Below are 14,717 nucleotides of genomic sequence, written 5' to 3'. Positions count from 1 at the left end.
TTGCTAGTATTTTGTTGAGGATTTTTGCATCTATGTTCATCAGTGATATCGGCCTGTAGTTTTCTTGCTTTGTGACGTCTTTGTCTGGTTTTGGTATCAAGGTGATGGTGGCCTCGTAGAATGAGTTTGGGAGTGTTCGTCCCTCTGCTGTATTTTGGAAGAGTTTGAGAAGCATAGGTGTTAGTTCTCTAAATGTTTGTTAGAATTCGCCTGTGAAGCCATGTGGTCCTGGGCTTTCATTTGTTAGAAGATTTTTAATCATAGTGTCAATTTCAGTGCTTGTGGTCTGTTCATATTTTCTGTTTATTCCTCGTTCAGTCTCAGAAAGTTGTGCTTTTCTAAGAATGTGTCCATTTCTTCCAGGTTTTCCGTTTTATTGGCATATAGTTGCTTGTAGTAATTTTTCATGATCCTTTGTATTTCTGCAGTGTCAGTTGTTACTTCTCCTTTTTCATTTCTAATTCTATTGATTTAAGTCTTCTCCCTTTTTTTCTTGATGAGTGTGGCTAATGGTTTATCAATTTTGTTTATCTTATCAAAGAACCAGCTTTTAGTTTTATTGATCTTTGCTATCGTTTGCTTCATTTCTTTTTCATTTATTTCTGATCTGATCTTTATGATTTCTTTCCTTCTGCTAATTTTTGGATTTTGTGTTCTTCTTTCTCTAATTGCTTTAGGTGTAAGGTTAGGTTGTTTACTTGAGATGTTTCCTGTTTCTTAAGGTAGGATTGTATTGCTATAAACTTCCCTCTTAGAAATGCTTTTGCTGCATCCCGTGGGTTTTGGGTCGTCATATTTTTATTGTCATTTGTTTCTAGGTATTTTTTTATTTCCTCTTTGATTTCTTCAGTGATCTCTTGGTTATTAAATAGTGTTGCTTAGCCTCCATGTGTTTGTATTTTTTACACATTTTTTCCTGTATTTGATATTTAGTCTCATAGCATTGTGGTCAGAAAAGATACTTGATACAATTTCAATTTTCTTAAATTTACCGAGGCTTGATCTGTGACCCAAGATATGATCTATCCTGGCGAATGTTCCATGAGCACTTGAGAAGAATGTGTATTCTGTTGTTTTTGGATGGAGTGTCCTATAAATATCAATTAAGTCCATCTTATTTAATGTATCATTTAAAGCTTGTGTTTCCTTATTGATTTTCATTTTGGATGATCTGTCCATTGGTGAAAGTGGGGTGTTAAATTCCCCTACTATAATTGTGTTCCTGTCGATTTCCCCTTTTATGGCTGTTAGTATTTGCCTTATGTATTGAGGTGCTCCTATGTTGGGTACATAAATATTTACAATTGTTATAGCTTCTTCTGGATTGATCCCTTGATCATTATGTGGTGTCCTTCTTTGTCTCTTGTAATAGTCTTTATTTTAAAGTCTGTTTTGTCTGATAGGAGAATTGCTACTGCAGCTTTAATTTGATTTCCATTTGCATGGAATGGAATATCTTTTTCCATCCCCTCAGTTTCAGTCTGTATGTGTCCGTAGGTCTGAAGTGCATCTCTTGTAAACAGCATATATATGGGTTTTGTTTTTGTGTACATTCAGCCAATCTGTGTCTTTTGATTGGAGCATTTAATCCATTTACATTTAAGGTAATTATCGATATGTATGTTCCTATTACCATTTTCTTAATTGTTTTGTGTTTGTTATTTTAGGTGTTTTCCTTCTCTTGTGTTTCCTGCCTAGAGAAGTTCCTTTAGCACTTGTTGTAAAGCTGGTTTGGTGATGCTGAATTCTCTTAGCTTTTGCTTGTCTGTAAAGGTTTTTTAATTTCTCTGTCAAATCTGAATGAGATCCTTGCTGGGTCGAGTAATCTTCGTTGTAGGTTTTTCTCCTTCATCACTTTAAATATGTCCTGCCACTCCCTTCTGGCTTGCAGAGTTTCTGCTGAAAGATCAGCTGTTAACCCTATTGGGATTCCCTTGTGTGTTATTTGTTGTTTTTCCTTTGCTGCTTTTAATGTTTCTTCTTTGTATTTATTTTTTGATAGTTTGATTAATATGTATCTTGGTGTGTTTCTCCTTGGATTTATCCTGTATGGGACTCTCTGTGCTTCCTGGACTTGATTAACTATTTCTTTTCCCATATTAGGGAAGTTTTTGACTCTAATCTCTTCAGTTACTTTCTCAGTCCCTTTCTTTTTCTCCTCTTCTTCTGGGACCCCTATAATTCAAATGTTGGTGTGTTTAATGTTGTCCCAGAGGTCTGTGAGACTGTCCTCAGTTCTTTTCATTCTTTTTTCTTTATTTTGCTCTGCAGTAGTTATTTCCACTATTTTATATTCCAGGTCACTTTTCCGTTCTTCTGCCTTAGTTATTCTGCTATTGATCCCTTGTAGAGAATTTTAAATTTCATTTATTGTGTTGTTCATCACTGTTTGTTTGCTCTTTAGTTCTTATAGGTCCTTGTTAAACGTTTCTTGTATTTTCTCCATTCTATTTCCAGGATTTTGGATCATCTTTACTATTATTATTCCTGAATTCTTTTTCAGGTAGACTGCCTGTTTCCTCTTCATTTGTTAGGTCTGGTGGGTTTTTATCTTGTTCCTTCATCTGCTGTGTGTTTTTTTGTCTTCTCATTTTGCTTATCTTACTGTGTTTGGGGTCTCCTTTTTGCAGGCCACAGGTTCGTAGTTCCCGTTGTTTTTGGTGTCTGTCCGCAGTGGCTAAGGTTGGCTCAGTTGGTTGTGTAGGCTTCCTGGTGGAGGGGACTAGTGCCCGTGTTCTGGTGGATGAGGCTGGATCTTGTCTTTCTGATGGGCTGGTCCACGTCTTGTCGTGTGTTTTCGGGTGTCTGTGGTCTTATGATTTTAGGCAGCCTCTCTGCTGTTGGATGGGGTTGTGTTCCCGTCTTGCTAGTTGTTTGGCATAGGATGTCCAGCACTGTAGCTTGCTGGTCGTTGAGTGGATCTGGGCCTTGACGTCGAGATGGAGATCTCTGGTAGATTTTCGCCGTATGACATTACGTGGAGCTGGGAGGTCTCCTGTGGACTGGTGTCCTAAACTTTGCTCTCCCACCTCAGAGGCACAGCCCTCATGCCTGGTTGGAGCGCCAAGAGAGTCTAGGCTAGTTTTTTTTTTGTTTTTTTTTTTTTTTTTGGTGCGCGGGCCTCTCATTTTTGTGGCCTCTCCCGTTGCGGAGCACAGGCTCCAGACACGCAGGCTTATCGGCCATGGCTCATGGGCCCAGCCACTCGGTGGCATGTGCGATCTTCCCGCACTGGGGCATCAACCCGTGTCCCCTGCATTGGCAGGCCGACTCTCAACCACTGTGCCCCCAGGGAAGCCCCTAGGCTATTTTTAAAGAATTAAAAAGTAGAACGTTGTCAAGAGATTGGGAGAAAATTTATTATTTCTGTGACTAGCAGTCTAAATGAAATTAAAGATAAGTACATAAAGCAAGAGAATTAATAGTCAGCTGGAATAGTGGGAATTTATGGTCAGATTAAGTTTTTGAAGTTGAAGATTGTAGAGGTGGAATATATCTAAGTAATAACAACATAAGAGTAATTTGGCATCCATTGTGGCCGTGAGAATGGGTTGTTGGAGAAGAGTAGAAATCAATGAGAGGAGGAGAGGAGAGAAGATCAGCTGCAGTTATTATTGTAGACACTGAAGTTACAGATGATAGAACAGGTGTGGAACTAGTGGCCAGAGTATTCAACAGTGACCAGCCTTATCTCCTCCCCATCTCAGCCATGCATCCTATGCCCTTGTCACAGAGATGTTCACTGTTCACATTTTACTAGTGTTGGCAGCTGCAGTGATTGTAGGAGTGTCTTCGTTTATTAATTCGTTCTTTTACCTGGCAAAACTATTTCTGATAGTTGGATTCTGACTATTAGGTGGACTGATAGGTGGACTCTAGGGTATTAATGTGACTTTCTTGACACTCTAAACTTTTTAAGCAACTTCTGTTCAAAAATTTTGTGGCCCTCTAAAATAATTTAAAATTTTAGAGTTCATTTTTATGGTCCCGAAAACAAACAGTTATTTCCAAGAGAAAGAAGAAGTATCTGCTAGTGAAAAGTATTGTGACTTATAGTTACTGCCAAGAGTTTCAGAATTTTTATCAGGAGTTCCACAAAGAGGCTTTTTAAGCCAAGAGCACAAGGAAGAGTTTGGAAGAGATGGGAAGAGTGATGTGTGGGTTCAATGCAGAGGATGTGGAGAGCCGTAATGAATCATTAGGAAAGAGGTCCACAGTTTCTGGCAAAAAAATTCTACTGATGTAAGTTCAGAGTGCCATAGAGACACAGTTACATTTTCATGGTCTGGCCCTTTTTGATGATCTAAAAACTGTTAAATCAAGGAGACACAGATGATATTTATATATGAAGTCAGATAAATAAACCTTTAGAGATAGACAATGAATTATTGGTAGAGACTATAATGCAAAATCAGTTACTTATAACTTCTAGTAATTGTAGATAATTTTTTTCCAATTTAGTTTGTGGTTATCTGATGCCTGTAAAATCTGTTATATCAGAAAGGTAGAAATATTTCTAAAAGAGCTTATTGTACCTTGAACATGCCTACATGAGGGGCTCTTAACCAGAGGATCCAGATTGACTTTTTGAACTTTAAGTTCTTATTTTGCTTGAACACTCCACACTTGTTGACGTAGTTAATACTCATTGTTGATAGGCTCTTTGCATTGGCTTTCTTGATAGCACATTCACCTGATTTTCCTTTTACCTATGTGGCTACTCTTTTTAAAAAGTTTTTATTTAAAAAAATTTTATTGGAGTATACTTGATTTACAATGTTGTGTTAGTTTTAGGTGTACAGCAAATTAAATCAGTTATACATATACATATATCCACTCGTTTTTAGATTCTTTTCCCATATAGGCCATTACAGAGTATTGAGTTTCCTGTGCTATACAGTAGGTCCTGGTCAGTTACCTATTTTATATTTAGTAGTGTGTATATGTCAATCCCAATCTCCCAATTTATCCCTCCCTCCCCTTTCCGCCCTGGCAATGATAAGTTTGTTTTGACTGTGACTATATTTCTGCTTTGCAAATAAGTTCATTTGTACCATTTTTTTAGATTCCACATATAAGCGATATCATATGATATTTGTCCTTCTCTGTCTGACTTCACTCAGTAAGACAATCTCTAGGTCCATCCATGTTGCTGCAAATGGTATTATTTCATTGTTTTTTAGGGTTGGACTACTCTTTTTTTAAAGTATATCTTGCTGACTCCATTTCTATCAAATCTCTGAATGTATATCATTCTATTTCTTGATTTATAAGATTTAGATATACTTTTTGCTATAGTAGGTGAAGATTCAGCTCATTCACCTCTCTCCCCCCAACACTATAAATCTATAATTATTTTATTGATAACTTTTGTAGCGTGTAATGAAACCTCTATTTCTTATTCCCTCTGCTATAGATAGTAGCTCTGAAATCTGCAGTGGGCAAGATGAATCTATCCTTTTTACCTTTCTTCCCACCTTTTTACATTACAGTTTCTATCAGCTATACTTTTCTAATTTCCCTTGCTATATATCTTCCTTGGTTGAGTGTATTGTTTAATTTCCACATACTTGTGAATTTTCCAGATTTCCTTCTGTTATTGATTTCTAGTTTCATTTCATAGTGTGAGTTCAAACTTTCAAAATTTATTGAGACTCATTTTGTGGCTTCTGTCCTGAAGAATGTTCCATGTGCACTTAAGAAGAATGCGTATTCTAATGTTGGGTAGAATCTTCTATATACGTCTGTTATATCTAGTTGTTTTATAGTCTTCTTCACGTCCTCTATTTCTTTTTGATCTGTCTAGATATTCCATCCATTATTGAAAGTAGGTATTGAAGTCTCCAACTATTATTGTAGAACTATTTCTCCCTTCAGTTCTGTCAGTTTTTCCTTCATATATTTTGGGTGTTAAGTGCATATATGTTTATAATTTTTATGTGTTCTTGATGAATTGACCCTTTTATCAATATAAAATGTCCTTCTATGTCTCTTGCATGTCTCCTGTGACAATTTGTTATATAACATCTCTTTTGGTTACCATGTGCTTTGAATATCTTTTTCCTTCCTTTCAATTTCAATCTATTTGTGTCTTTTAATTTTGTAGAAAGCATGTAGTTGAATCATTTTCTTAAAATCCATTCTGCTAATATCTGTCTTTTAATTGGAGAATTTAATCTATCAGGTCCTAATGAGAAAGTCATTTTGCTATTTTTTTCTACTTGTATATCTTCTTTGTTCATCAATTCCTCCATTACTTTCTTCTTTCGTGTTTGATTTTTTAGTGTAACATTTTAATTCCCTTCTCATTCCTTTTACTCTGTATTTTGTAGTTTTTTGTTTTAGTTGCTACCCTGAGGATTACAATTAACATCTTAATGTATAACATTTTAGTTTGCATTAATACCAACTTAGTTGCAATAATATACAAACACTTTGCTCTTATATAGCTCCACTCCCCTCTATGTTGCTGTTATCACAAATTTCATCCTTATACATTGTGTGGACATTAACATAGATTTATAGTTATTATTTTATGCATTTGTCTATTAAATCTTACAGGAAAAAAGAGGAGTTACCAACCAAAAATACAGTAACACCAGTTTCTATATTTATCTGTGTAATTACCTTTTCCAGTATTCTTCATTTCTTCATGTGACTTTGAGTTATTGTCTAGGGTCCTTTCATTTCAATCTAAGGGACTTCTAGCATTTCTTAAAGGGCAGGTGTACTAGCAATGAACTCTCACAGTTTTTGTTTATCTAGAAATGTCTTAATTTCTCCCTGAGTTTTGAAGTACAGTTTTGCTGGATATAGAATTCTTGGTTAACAGGTTTTTTTTTTTTCTTTCAACACTTTAGGTGCGTCATCCCACTGCCTTCTGCCTTGCTTGGTTTTTGATTAGAAATTGGCTGTTACTTTTATTGAGAATTCCTTTTACAAGACTAGTCATTTCTCTCTTGTTGCTTTCAGGAATCTCTCTTTGTCTTTCCACAGTTTGAGGTGATTGTTTGGGGTCCTCTCAGGTCTTTTCTGAGTGTAAGTGTGGACATAAGTGTTGCCCTCTAGATTCCCTGGAATACACAGGAGCTTCTCAAAGTCCCACTTTCCCTAAGTATCTTCTTCCCCAGCCTTTTGTTTCTCAGTCTTTTTGGTCTGTCTATGTTTGCCCATGTGGCAGCAGCTAAATATGTTTTTGCCTTTAAATAATTTTGAGGGCTTCCCTGGTGGTGCAGTGTTTAAGAATCCGCCTGCCAATGCAGGGGACAGATTGCTTCGTATTTGAGCCATGCCTTTCTTACATAATTTCTTTTTATCTGGGGTCTCTGATGGCCTGTTTTGTTGTGTTGTTTTTGTTTGTTTAGCAAAGAAATTTGTGCTGCCTTTACCACATTACAATTTCTTTGAATTTCTTTTTTTGTCTTTTGAATGGAATCCACTCTTGTTGAAGCTTTCTGTGTCCCTGACCTAATTTAGTCTCATTATTTCCTTTTGGACCATTGTTTACAGTTTATTATTTTACATCATATTACTAGTAGCCTTTGCTTTTGACTTGGATTATTCATCTTTTTCATATCCTCAAGTACTTCTATCCTCTCAACCTCTAGATGGTAGAATTCCTCTGAGTTTGGTCCTGGGCCCTCTTTTCACTCTCTGCTTCCCCCCTAAGCAATATCATATATTTCTTTGACTTTAAATGTCATTTATATTTTGAAGATACCAATATGTATTATCTCTTTTTTTTATGGTTTACCCATTTGGATTGTGTTTAAGGGAAAAAATCTTTTACTACATTGAGATGATAAAAATATTCTCCCATTTTGTCTTCCTAAAGGTTTAAAATTTTGCCTATCATATTTTAGTCTTTATTACACTTGGAATTGATTTTTAAATTTGAGGCTGATGTCAAATTTGTTTTTCCCCTTAGGAATAACCAGTTGCCCCAGTGTTATTTATTGAGTATTCTTTCCTTTTCCCACTGAACTGCAATGCCCCTCTGACTGTTATATTGGCAGTGGGAGGAGTGGGTAGTAGGGTCCTTTTGCAGATCTTCAATTAATGCCTCTCCCTCACTTCTCATTCCCATCTTCCATCATATCTCTGTTCTTTCCTTTCCAAAGTTCTACTGGGCAGCTTGGCTGCCATCTTTGTTCTTGTCTCCAGTTCATATTCAAAGCTATGGCTTCCTTTGTCCTTCTTCCTCACTCAAAATTCTTCACCTTCCAGCTTCCAGAAATTTGTTGAAACTTCTTGCTGAAGATTGTCTCCCCCTTTCCTTTTTACTTGTTATTGTGTGTGTATAACATTTCAATTACTTTAATGGGGCCTTAGAGGGAGAGGTTTCAAACACATGTGCTCATTCTGTCTACTTTTTTATCTGAAAGCACAGAGTGAAACATTTTAAATATTAGAAGCTACATTCTCTGTAAGTCTTTAAAAATATAATTAAATTTCATCTCTTGGGAATGATATAAGCCTGGCTCTTTCTGAAGGTAGAAAGCTAGTCAGAGGGCCGCAAAGTCTCTTCCTTAGGGTTCCAATTTGTTTTTTAATACTTCATAAGATTTTCCATTTTCAACAATCCCATTTATAGTCTTTAGTATTTCATAATGCCAAAAAAGTGGCTAATTCTTGTGTTACAATGTCTGTGACCTTTGGCTTGTGGGTGTATAACTAAACGCCTGGAAATAAGTATCCATGAAAAGATTACAGGCACATAAAGAGAAGAAATTCTGTAAAACTTTGGTATATCCCATTAATGATTTCACTGTTCACTGTACTTGGGACATATCTGTAGTAAAGTGACATACTACAGGTTTCTTTCCCTTGCCAGAAATGGGAAAGTACTTGGTGTAATGTTTTCTTTGCTTACATTGGATGCATGCAGTGAAGCTGGTTTATTTTTGGTCATTTCCTGTCTATGAACACTGTGGTATTTTAGCCAACACTACTATAATAAAATATAATGCATAAAATGAATTTCCACACCTATGAATGTTGTAATAGAAATTCATAAAATACGTTATTATAGGAATCAGCACCACTTATTCACTGGGAAAAGAAACTTATGAAATATTTTAAGTCTTAAATATTTTAAGTCTTTCTGAATGCATAAAGACTTTTTTTAAAAAAGAATGCATAAAGATTTTTTTAAAAACCTGTAGTCCTCTGAAATATTGTCTTTTTTATCCATATAGGCATTTAAGAGTATATTCTCCATTTAGCCTGGCTTCCAGGGACTCATGACTGTGTTGCATTAAGTTAATCACCCTGTCTTAGTGTCCTCTACTAATCAAGAAGGCATGGAATAGTTTTCTGATTAATTCTTATATAAAGATTGAGTTGGATAAATGAACATTTGGACTTGGAATTAACCAGTAAAGATCTTGAAGAGAATTCCTATTTGATGGCAAACTGCCTACTGTTACATAAATAATACTTGAGTAGGGAAATATACATGGAAATGTATTTGGCTTCATGGAGAAACAAATTTTAAAGCATAGATCCTCCATAGAGGAATACCACATTTCTTAGAGCATAAATTTAAACTAGACAGGGGTAAAACCTAGACCAGGTGACTCCATCACCTAGTCTAAAACATTTGAATAACACTTGAATCCTCTCTCACCTTCCTTCTCGACAATCACTAAGTCCTATTTTATGATCTCTTAAATATCTGGTATATCTGTGTTCTCTTCTTTTATTAATAATTGTCACTAAAATGTATTGAACTAAACACGGAGTATTGTTTAGAATATGATTTCTAGTCTTAATAACAACTCTGAAAAAATATGTATTATGATCAGCATTTTACATACAAAGAAACTGAAACTGCAAAGAAATTAAATAACTTGCTCCAAAAGTCATCTGTTTATCACTGGCAGATCTGGGGTTTGAACTAAGCTCTATCTGATTTTCTTGCCAATGCCTTTTCTACTGCATGATACCCTCTTTTTTGTTATGCCCTTATAACATAAGTGTTGCCCTTATACACTATTGCACTGGTCTTCCTACTAATCTCTCTCCATTCAGTCTCTCCCTGCTGCATCCTCCACAAAGTTCAGCAATTTATTATCTGTCTCAAGTAAGTCCTTGAGGGCAGGGAACATATCTTATTCATCTTTTTATCCCCAGCACCAGAACCTAGCTCCATGCATGGCACATTGGAGATGCTTAAAAACTTGCATTGAATATGGTTCTGTTACTTTTTTATTTAAAAATCTTTTTCTGCTCCTCAACCTTATGGGATAGAATCTGACTTTTCAGCTTCTACTCCCCCATATGTTTAAGTGTTTAATTTCTATGTTTCAGTGTTCCATACATATTGAAATTGTTCTTAACTGAATATGTTATATATAATTAGGCTTCTGTGCCTTTATTTATTCTATTTTTCTTACCTAAAGTGTGCTTCCTCCTTCTACTTCTGATGAAATTCTACTGTTCATCTTTCAAGGACCAGTTCAAATACTACCTCCTTTTTTTTTTTTTTGAGGGCTTCAAATGCTTGGCTTTATTTATTTATTTATTTATTTATGGCTGTGTTGGGTCTTCATTTCTGTGCGAGGGCTTTCTCTAGTTGTGGCAAGCGGGGGCCACTCTTCATCGCGGTGCGCGGGCCTCTCATTGTCGCGGCCTCTCTTGTTGCGGAGCACAGGCTCCAGACGCGCAGGCTCAGTAGTTGTGGCTCACGGGCCTAGTTGCTCTGCAGCATGTGGGATCTTCCCAGACCAGGGCTTGAACCTGTGTCCCCTGCATTAGCAGGCAGATTCTCAACCACTGCGCCACCAGGGAAGCCCCAAATACTACCTCCTTTTGAAACCTAACTTCTCCCCACTAGAAGAATTAATTGTTCTTCCTCTACATTTCCATAGCATATTGCTTAAATATTCATTATATGACAATAAACATAAATATTACATTAGGATTAATGTATACATTTATCTTGCTTTCCACCCTCCATCCAGATTGGGAGCTCTTTAAGGACAAATAAGTATTAATTTATCTTTATATCCCCAAAGCCTACCACAATATCTGACACATAATAGGCTCTCCAGATTAACCTATTTGTTTAATGAGGTTGAGGTCATTTCAGTTTAGAAATTATACCCATGTGTTTATTAATTTAACTGCAGAGTATGATTACAGCAGTTATATTTCTGGGCACATAGCCCAGTAAAAGTGAAGAGAGTTTTGATATATTTAAAAACTTGCACATGATTTCTATACTGATTGTTCTTATCAATTCAGATGAGTTGGTTGCCTGTGACAGAATTCTTAGGACAGTGCCCTGTGGGCTTTTAGCAAGTGTTTGGTGAATAAGTGAATGAGGGAGCAAATGAAATAATATGTGTGTATGTTTGACTAAAAAGATGTGGACATATCTATTAAGCACACAGGGAAAACTGGAAAGACAATCCCCAGCATATAAACATGGGGAACAAACTTCCTAAGTTATTTTTTATGGAAATCAGAGCACACCTTCCCTGAGGAACAGATTCCTCTATTCCATATTGGCCAGAGTTTGAGGCTAACCTCAAGCCTCATCCAGAAAATAACTGAAATGGGTTTGGTCTTGTATGACCTATTTAATAGGTGCTTGGTTTCCTATCTACAGCCCAGCAAACTTGCCATTTGTTGTTACTGAATGTCCATGTGAGGTCTATAAAAGTTAGAAATTACTTCTGCTTTGTTTTATAATTATACAACTGTTTTGCTGAGGCTAGGTTTGTTTATTTCACTTATTTTCCTAACAGTTTGCTTGACAAACCTTTAAAGAAAATAAACAATCCTTTTCTAATAATAGACATTTCATTTTGTAGTTTATATTCTTAAACCTTTAATCATATGGGAAAAAGGTAAACAAGACACTTCCAAATAGATGATATAAAACAACACAACTTCTCAAAGGATTTATTCATGTTTTTGGCGCATAGCTGTGATTCAACTTCTTTTGTTGCATGTCATGACCATCAGGCATCACTACATCAACTAGCAAACCTTTTTCTTGCCTTGACTTTACTTCTTCATTATTGGTCTTTGCCTCACCTGCAGAAACCTTCTTACTAACCCTTAGCCCGTGACTATGTCACTGACTTGTCCCTTTGCTCAAACCACAGTTTATGATTGGAGCACCCTTCTTAAGAGTCAATAGGTACTCATAAGAAACTTCATAATTGTCTCATTAATTCTTTGAAGAAATATTTATTGAGCACAACCTGGGCTAGGGAACTGTGCTAGGTGCTGGATCTACTATAGTGAATGTGACAAACTGTGAACCCTCAAGGATCACAATGTTTAGTAAGAGAGACAGACAAGGAAACAGGTAATTGCGGTGCAGTGTGGTTAAGTGCTGTAATAGTGGTATATATTCTTTTCATTAAGCCCTCTTTATTTCAGTGGCATTGAAATGTAACTCCTATCCTTTATCCTATTCTAGAAATGATTATATGCTTTACATAGCTCAACACAAAGTTATCACACAAAGCACAATCTAAGGAACTCTTAATTCTCATCTTATTTTTGTTCTATATTATCAGCCATTACATTTATAGGATTATCATCTAAGATTATTCACACACCACTGCTCATTGAATGTTTGATTATTGTCATATAATAATCATTGTCTTGAGCACTAGTCTGGCAGAAATCAGTCCTTTTATATTTTCTCAGTTGCATATTCACTTAGAGTTGACTGATGTCATTACCCAGCTTCTTATTGTGTCAACAAATGTGTTACATGTTAACTGGTGCATATGAAATAAGTACAGTAAGTCTAGTAAAGCATGATAAACCAACAGGGTGATGGTTTGTCAGTCTTACTCCCAGCATCGGCATTATAAAACTTTTGTTGAAGATCTTTAATAATGCAGTCATTTACATTGTGAAAGGCCCGTTGTGAAAAGCTCATAGATTCCAGAGCCCCAAAGCTGAAAAAATATAGTCAAAATGTAAACACGTAATTATGTTTGAGTATGAGAAGTGATGTATTGGAAGAGTGTACAAAATTCCATAGGAGCCCAAAGGAGAGCAAAGCACTAATATATTTAGTAAGGGCAAATAAATACTGTCTGACAGCAGAATTCCAGAACGAAAACCCATAGAACAAAAACCAAGCATCGACTGAGTTTTGAGATTGGGTGAAACAAATAGTTATGTCTCTATTCACAAAGTAGAAAATTTGAATTGGATCAAGCTATTTCTTTTCTTCTTCAAAGAGCTATCATTTAGGAAACCTTTTATAAAGCCTGTGGCTCTAACTGAAAATAATAACAATGATCATATTCAGTAGATATGTGAAGTTATTTTGTATCTGTATGTGTGTGTGTATATATATATATATATACACACACACACACACACACACACACACACACACACACACACACACATAGAGTCAGTAGTGGATTTATCATTTCTTATTTCAAAATGGGGAGGAAATCTTCATTGATTTTACTGCTTATAACTGTAATATATATACACTTGCAAAATTTCAAACAACATTGAAATATTCAAAAATAGAAAGTCAAAGTTACCCTTTAATCCAGCTTCTGAGAGAGAAACTATTCTTAGCAGTTATTATATAAATTCCCAAGTGTTTTATAAACGTAGTTTTATATTACATGGTTCTTACTATAGAAATATTATTTTTTAAAATACAGTTTTTTTTCAGCCAGACAGTGGAATACTTCGTAGATTAGGAAAAAACCTATTTGTTTTCACATGCAAAGATATCTATGATATATTAAATGGATTGTTTTAAAACTATATAGAATATCAGTTATCTTTCATTGATATAAATAATTTGGGTTTAAAAGTGGTATTTTTGTTGTTCACATGTGCCTCTTTTTGAATTAAAGTACATGACTAGAAGAATACAAAACTTGTGGATATTCTATTGAAAATTAATCTTTGGTGCTCTGGGTTTAATTACTGAAATGAAAAAGAGTGAATATACAATTTCAAATACCTTTCCAACAGGTCTTTATAATCTGTTATTTACTTTGCATGATAAAACTTTCATTTAAAATTATATGTTGGGTTTTCCAGGTCTCTGGACTCAGGACTCACCAGTGCTTTACAAGGTCTATCTGTCACAGACACACACCTTGTCGAAGTGGATGGAGACACACTTTCCTTGTATGGCTCAGGAGCGCTGGAATGTCTGGATCGGAATTGGAGCGTGCAAACAGCAGGAATGGTGACAACAGTGTCCTTCACTTTCATAGAATTTGATGAAATCGTCCAAGTGCTTCCCAAATTGAGGATTAAGTTTCCTAATTCTTTGGTAAACATTTTCTTTTAGTTGTATGTTTGAATTCTTCTCAGTCATGACTTTTATATTCAGGCCAAAGACCTGTTTTACCTTTTATTTCTGCAGTTTCTGTCTGGCAGGGAGACTAAGTTCTTGTGTTGATTTTCTGAATCTGAGATTTAAATTAGCATTCATAAATGGCCTTGCAGTCTTCTGTAAATATTGGAAATTATCTCTCTAGAAAATGCTTCTTTATGGAGTATAACGAGCTAATGTAATTTTATTCAAATTATATATTTCTACTTTGTAAAACTTTCAACAGGACCTCACCCAACTGTATATTATATATTCATTTATTGTACCTGGTATTAATGGGACATATATATTTACGTATAATTTTTACAGTAGTCCCCTAACAACACTTAAAATAACTTTAATAGCTCATTAAAATTACTTTGAGAGGGGC

The 14,717-nt window shown here is 35.5% G+C and overlaps 1 protein-coding gene across 2 annotated transcripts in view; it reads left to right on the top strand.

Annotated features, from left to right (window-relative positions):
* Window positions 1–14,717, top strand: part of LRRC49 (leucine rich repeat containing 49) — a 127,891-nt gene that overhangs the window by 96,018 nt on the left and 17,156 nt on the right. For both annotated transcript variants that reach the window (XM_032624009.1, XM_032624011.1), the window contains one exon: window positions 14,047–14,284. In XM_032624009.1, coding sequence (XP_032479900.1) covers window positions 14,047–14,284 — 238 coding nt within the window. The remainder of the gene's footprint in view (window positions 1–14,046; window positions 14,285–14,717) is intronic.

Source organism: Phocoena sinus, chromosome 2 (assembly GCF_008692025.1).
Source record: "Phocoena sinus isolate mPhoSin1 chromosome 2, mPhoSin1.pri, whole genome shotgun sequence".
Lineage (NCBI taxonomy): Eukaryota > Metazoa > Chordata > Mammalia > Artiodactyla > Phocoenidae > Phocoena > Phocoena sinus.
The sequence above is the reverse complement of the archived record's forward strand: the minus strand, read 5'-3'. Positions and strand labels throughout refer to the sequence as shown.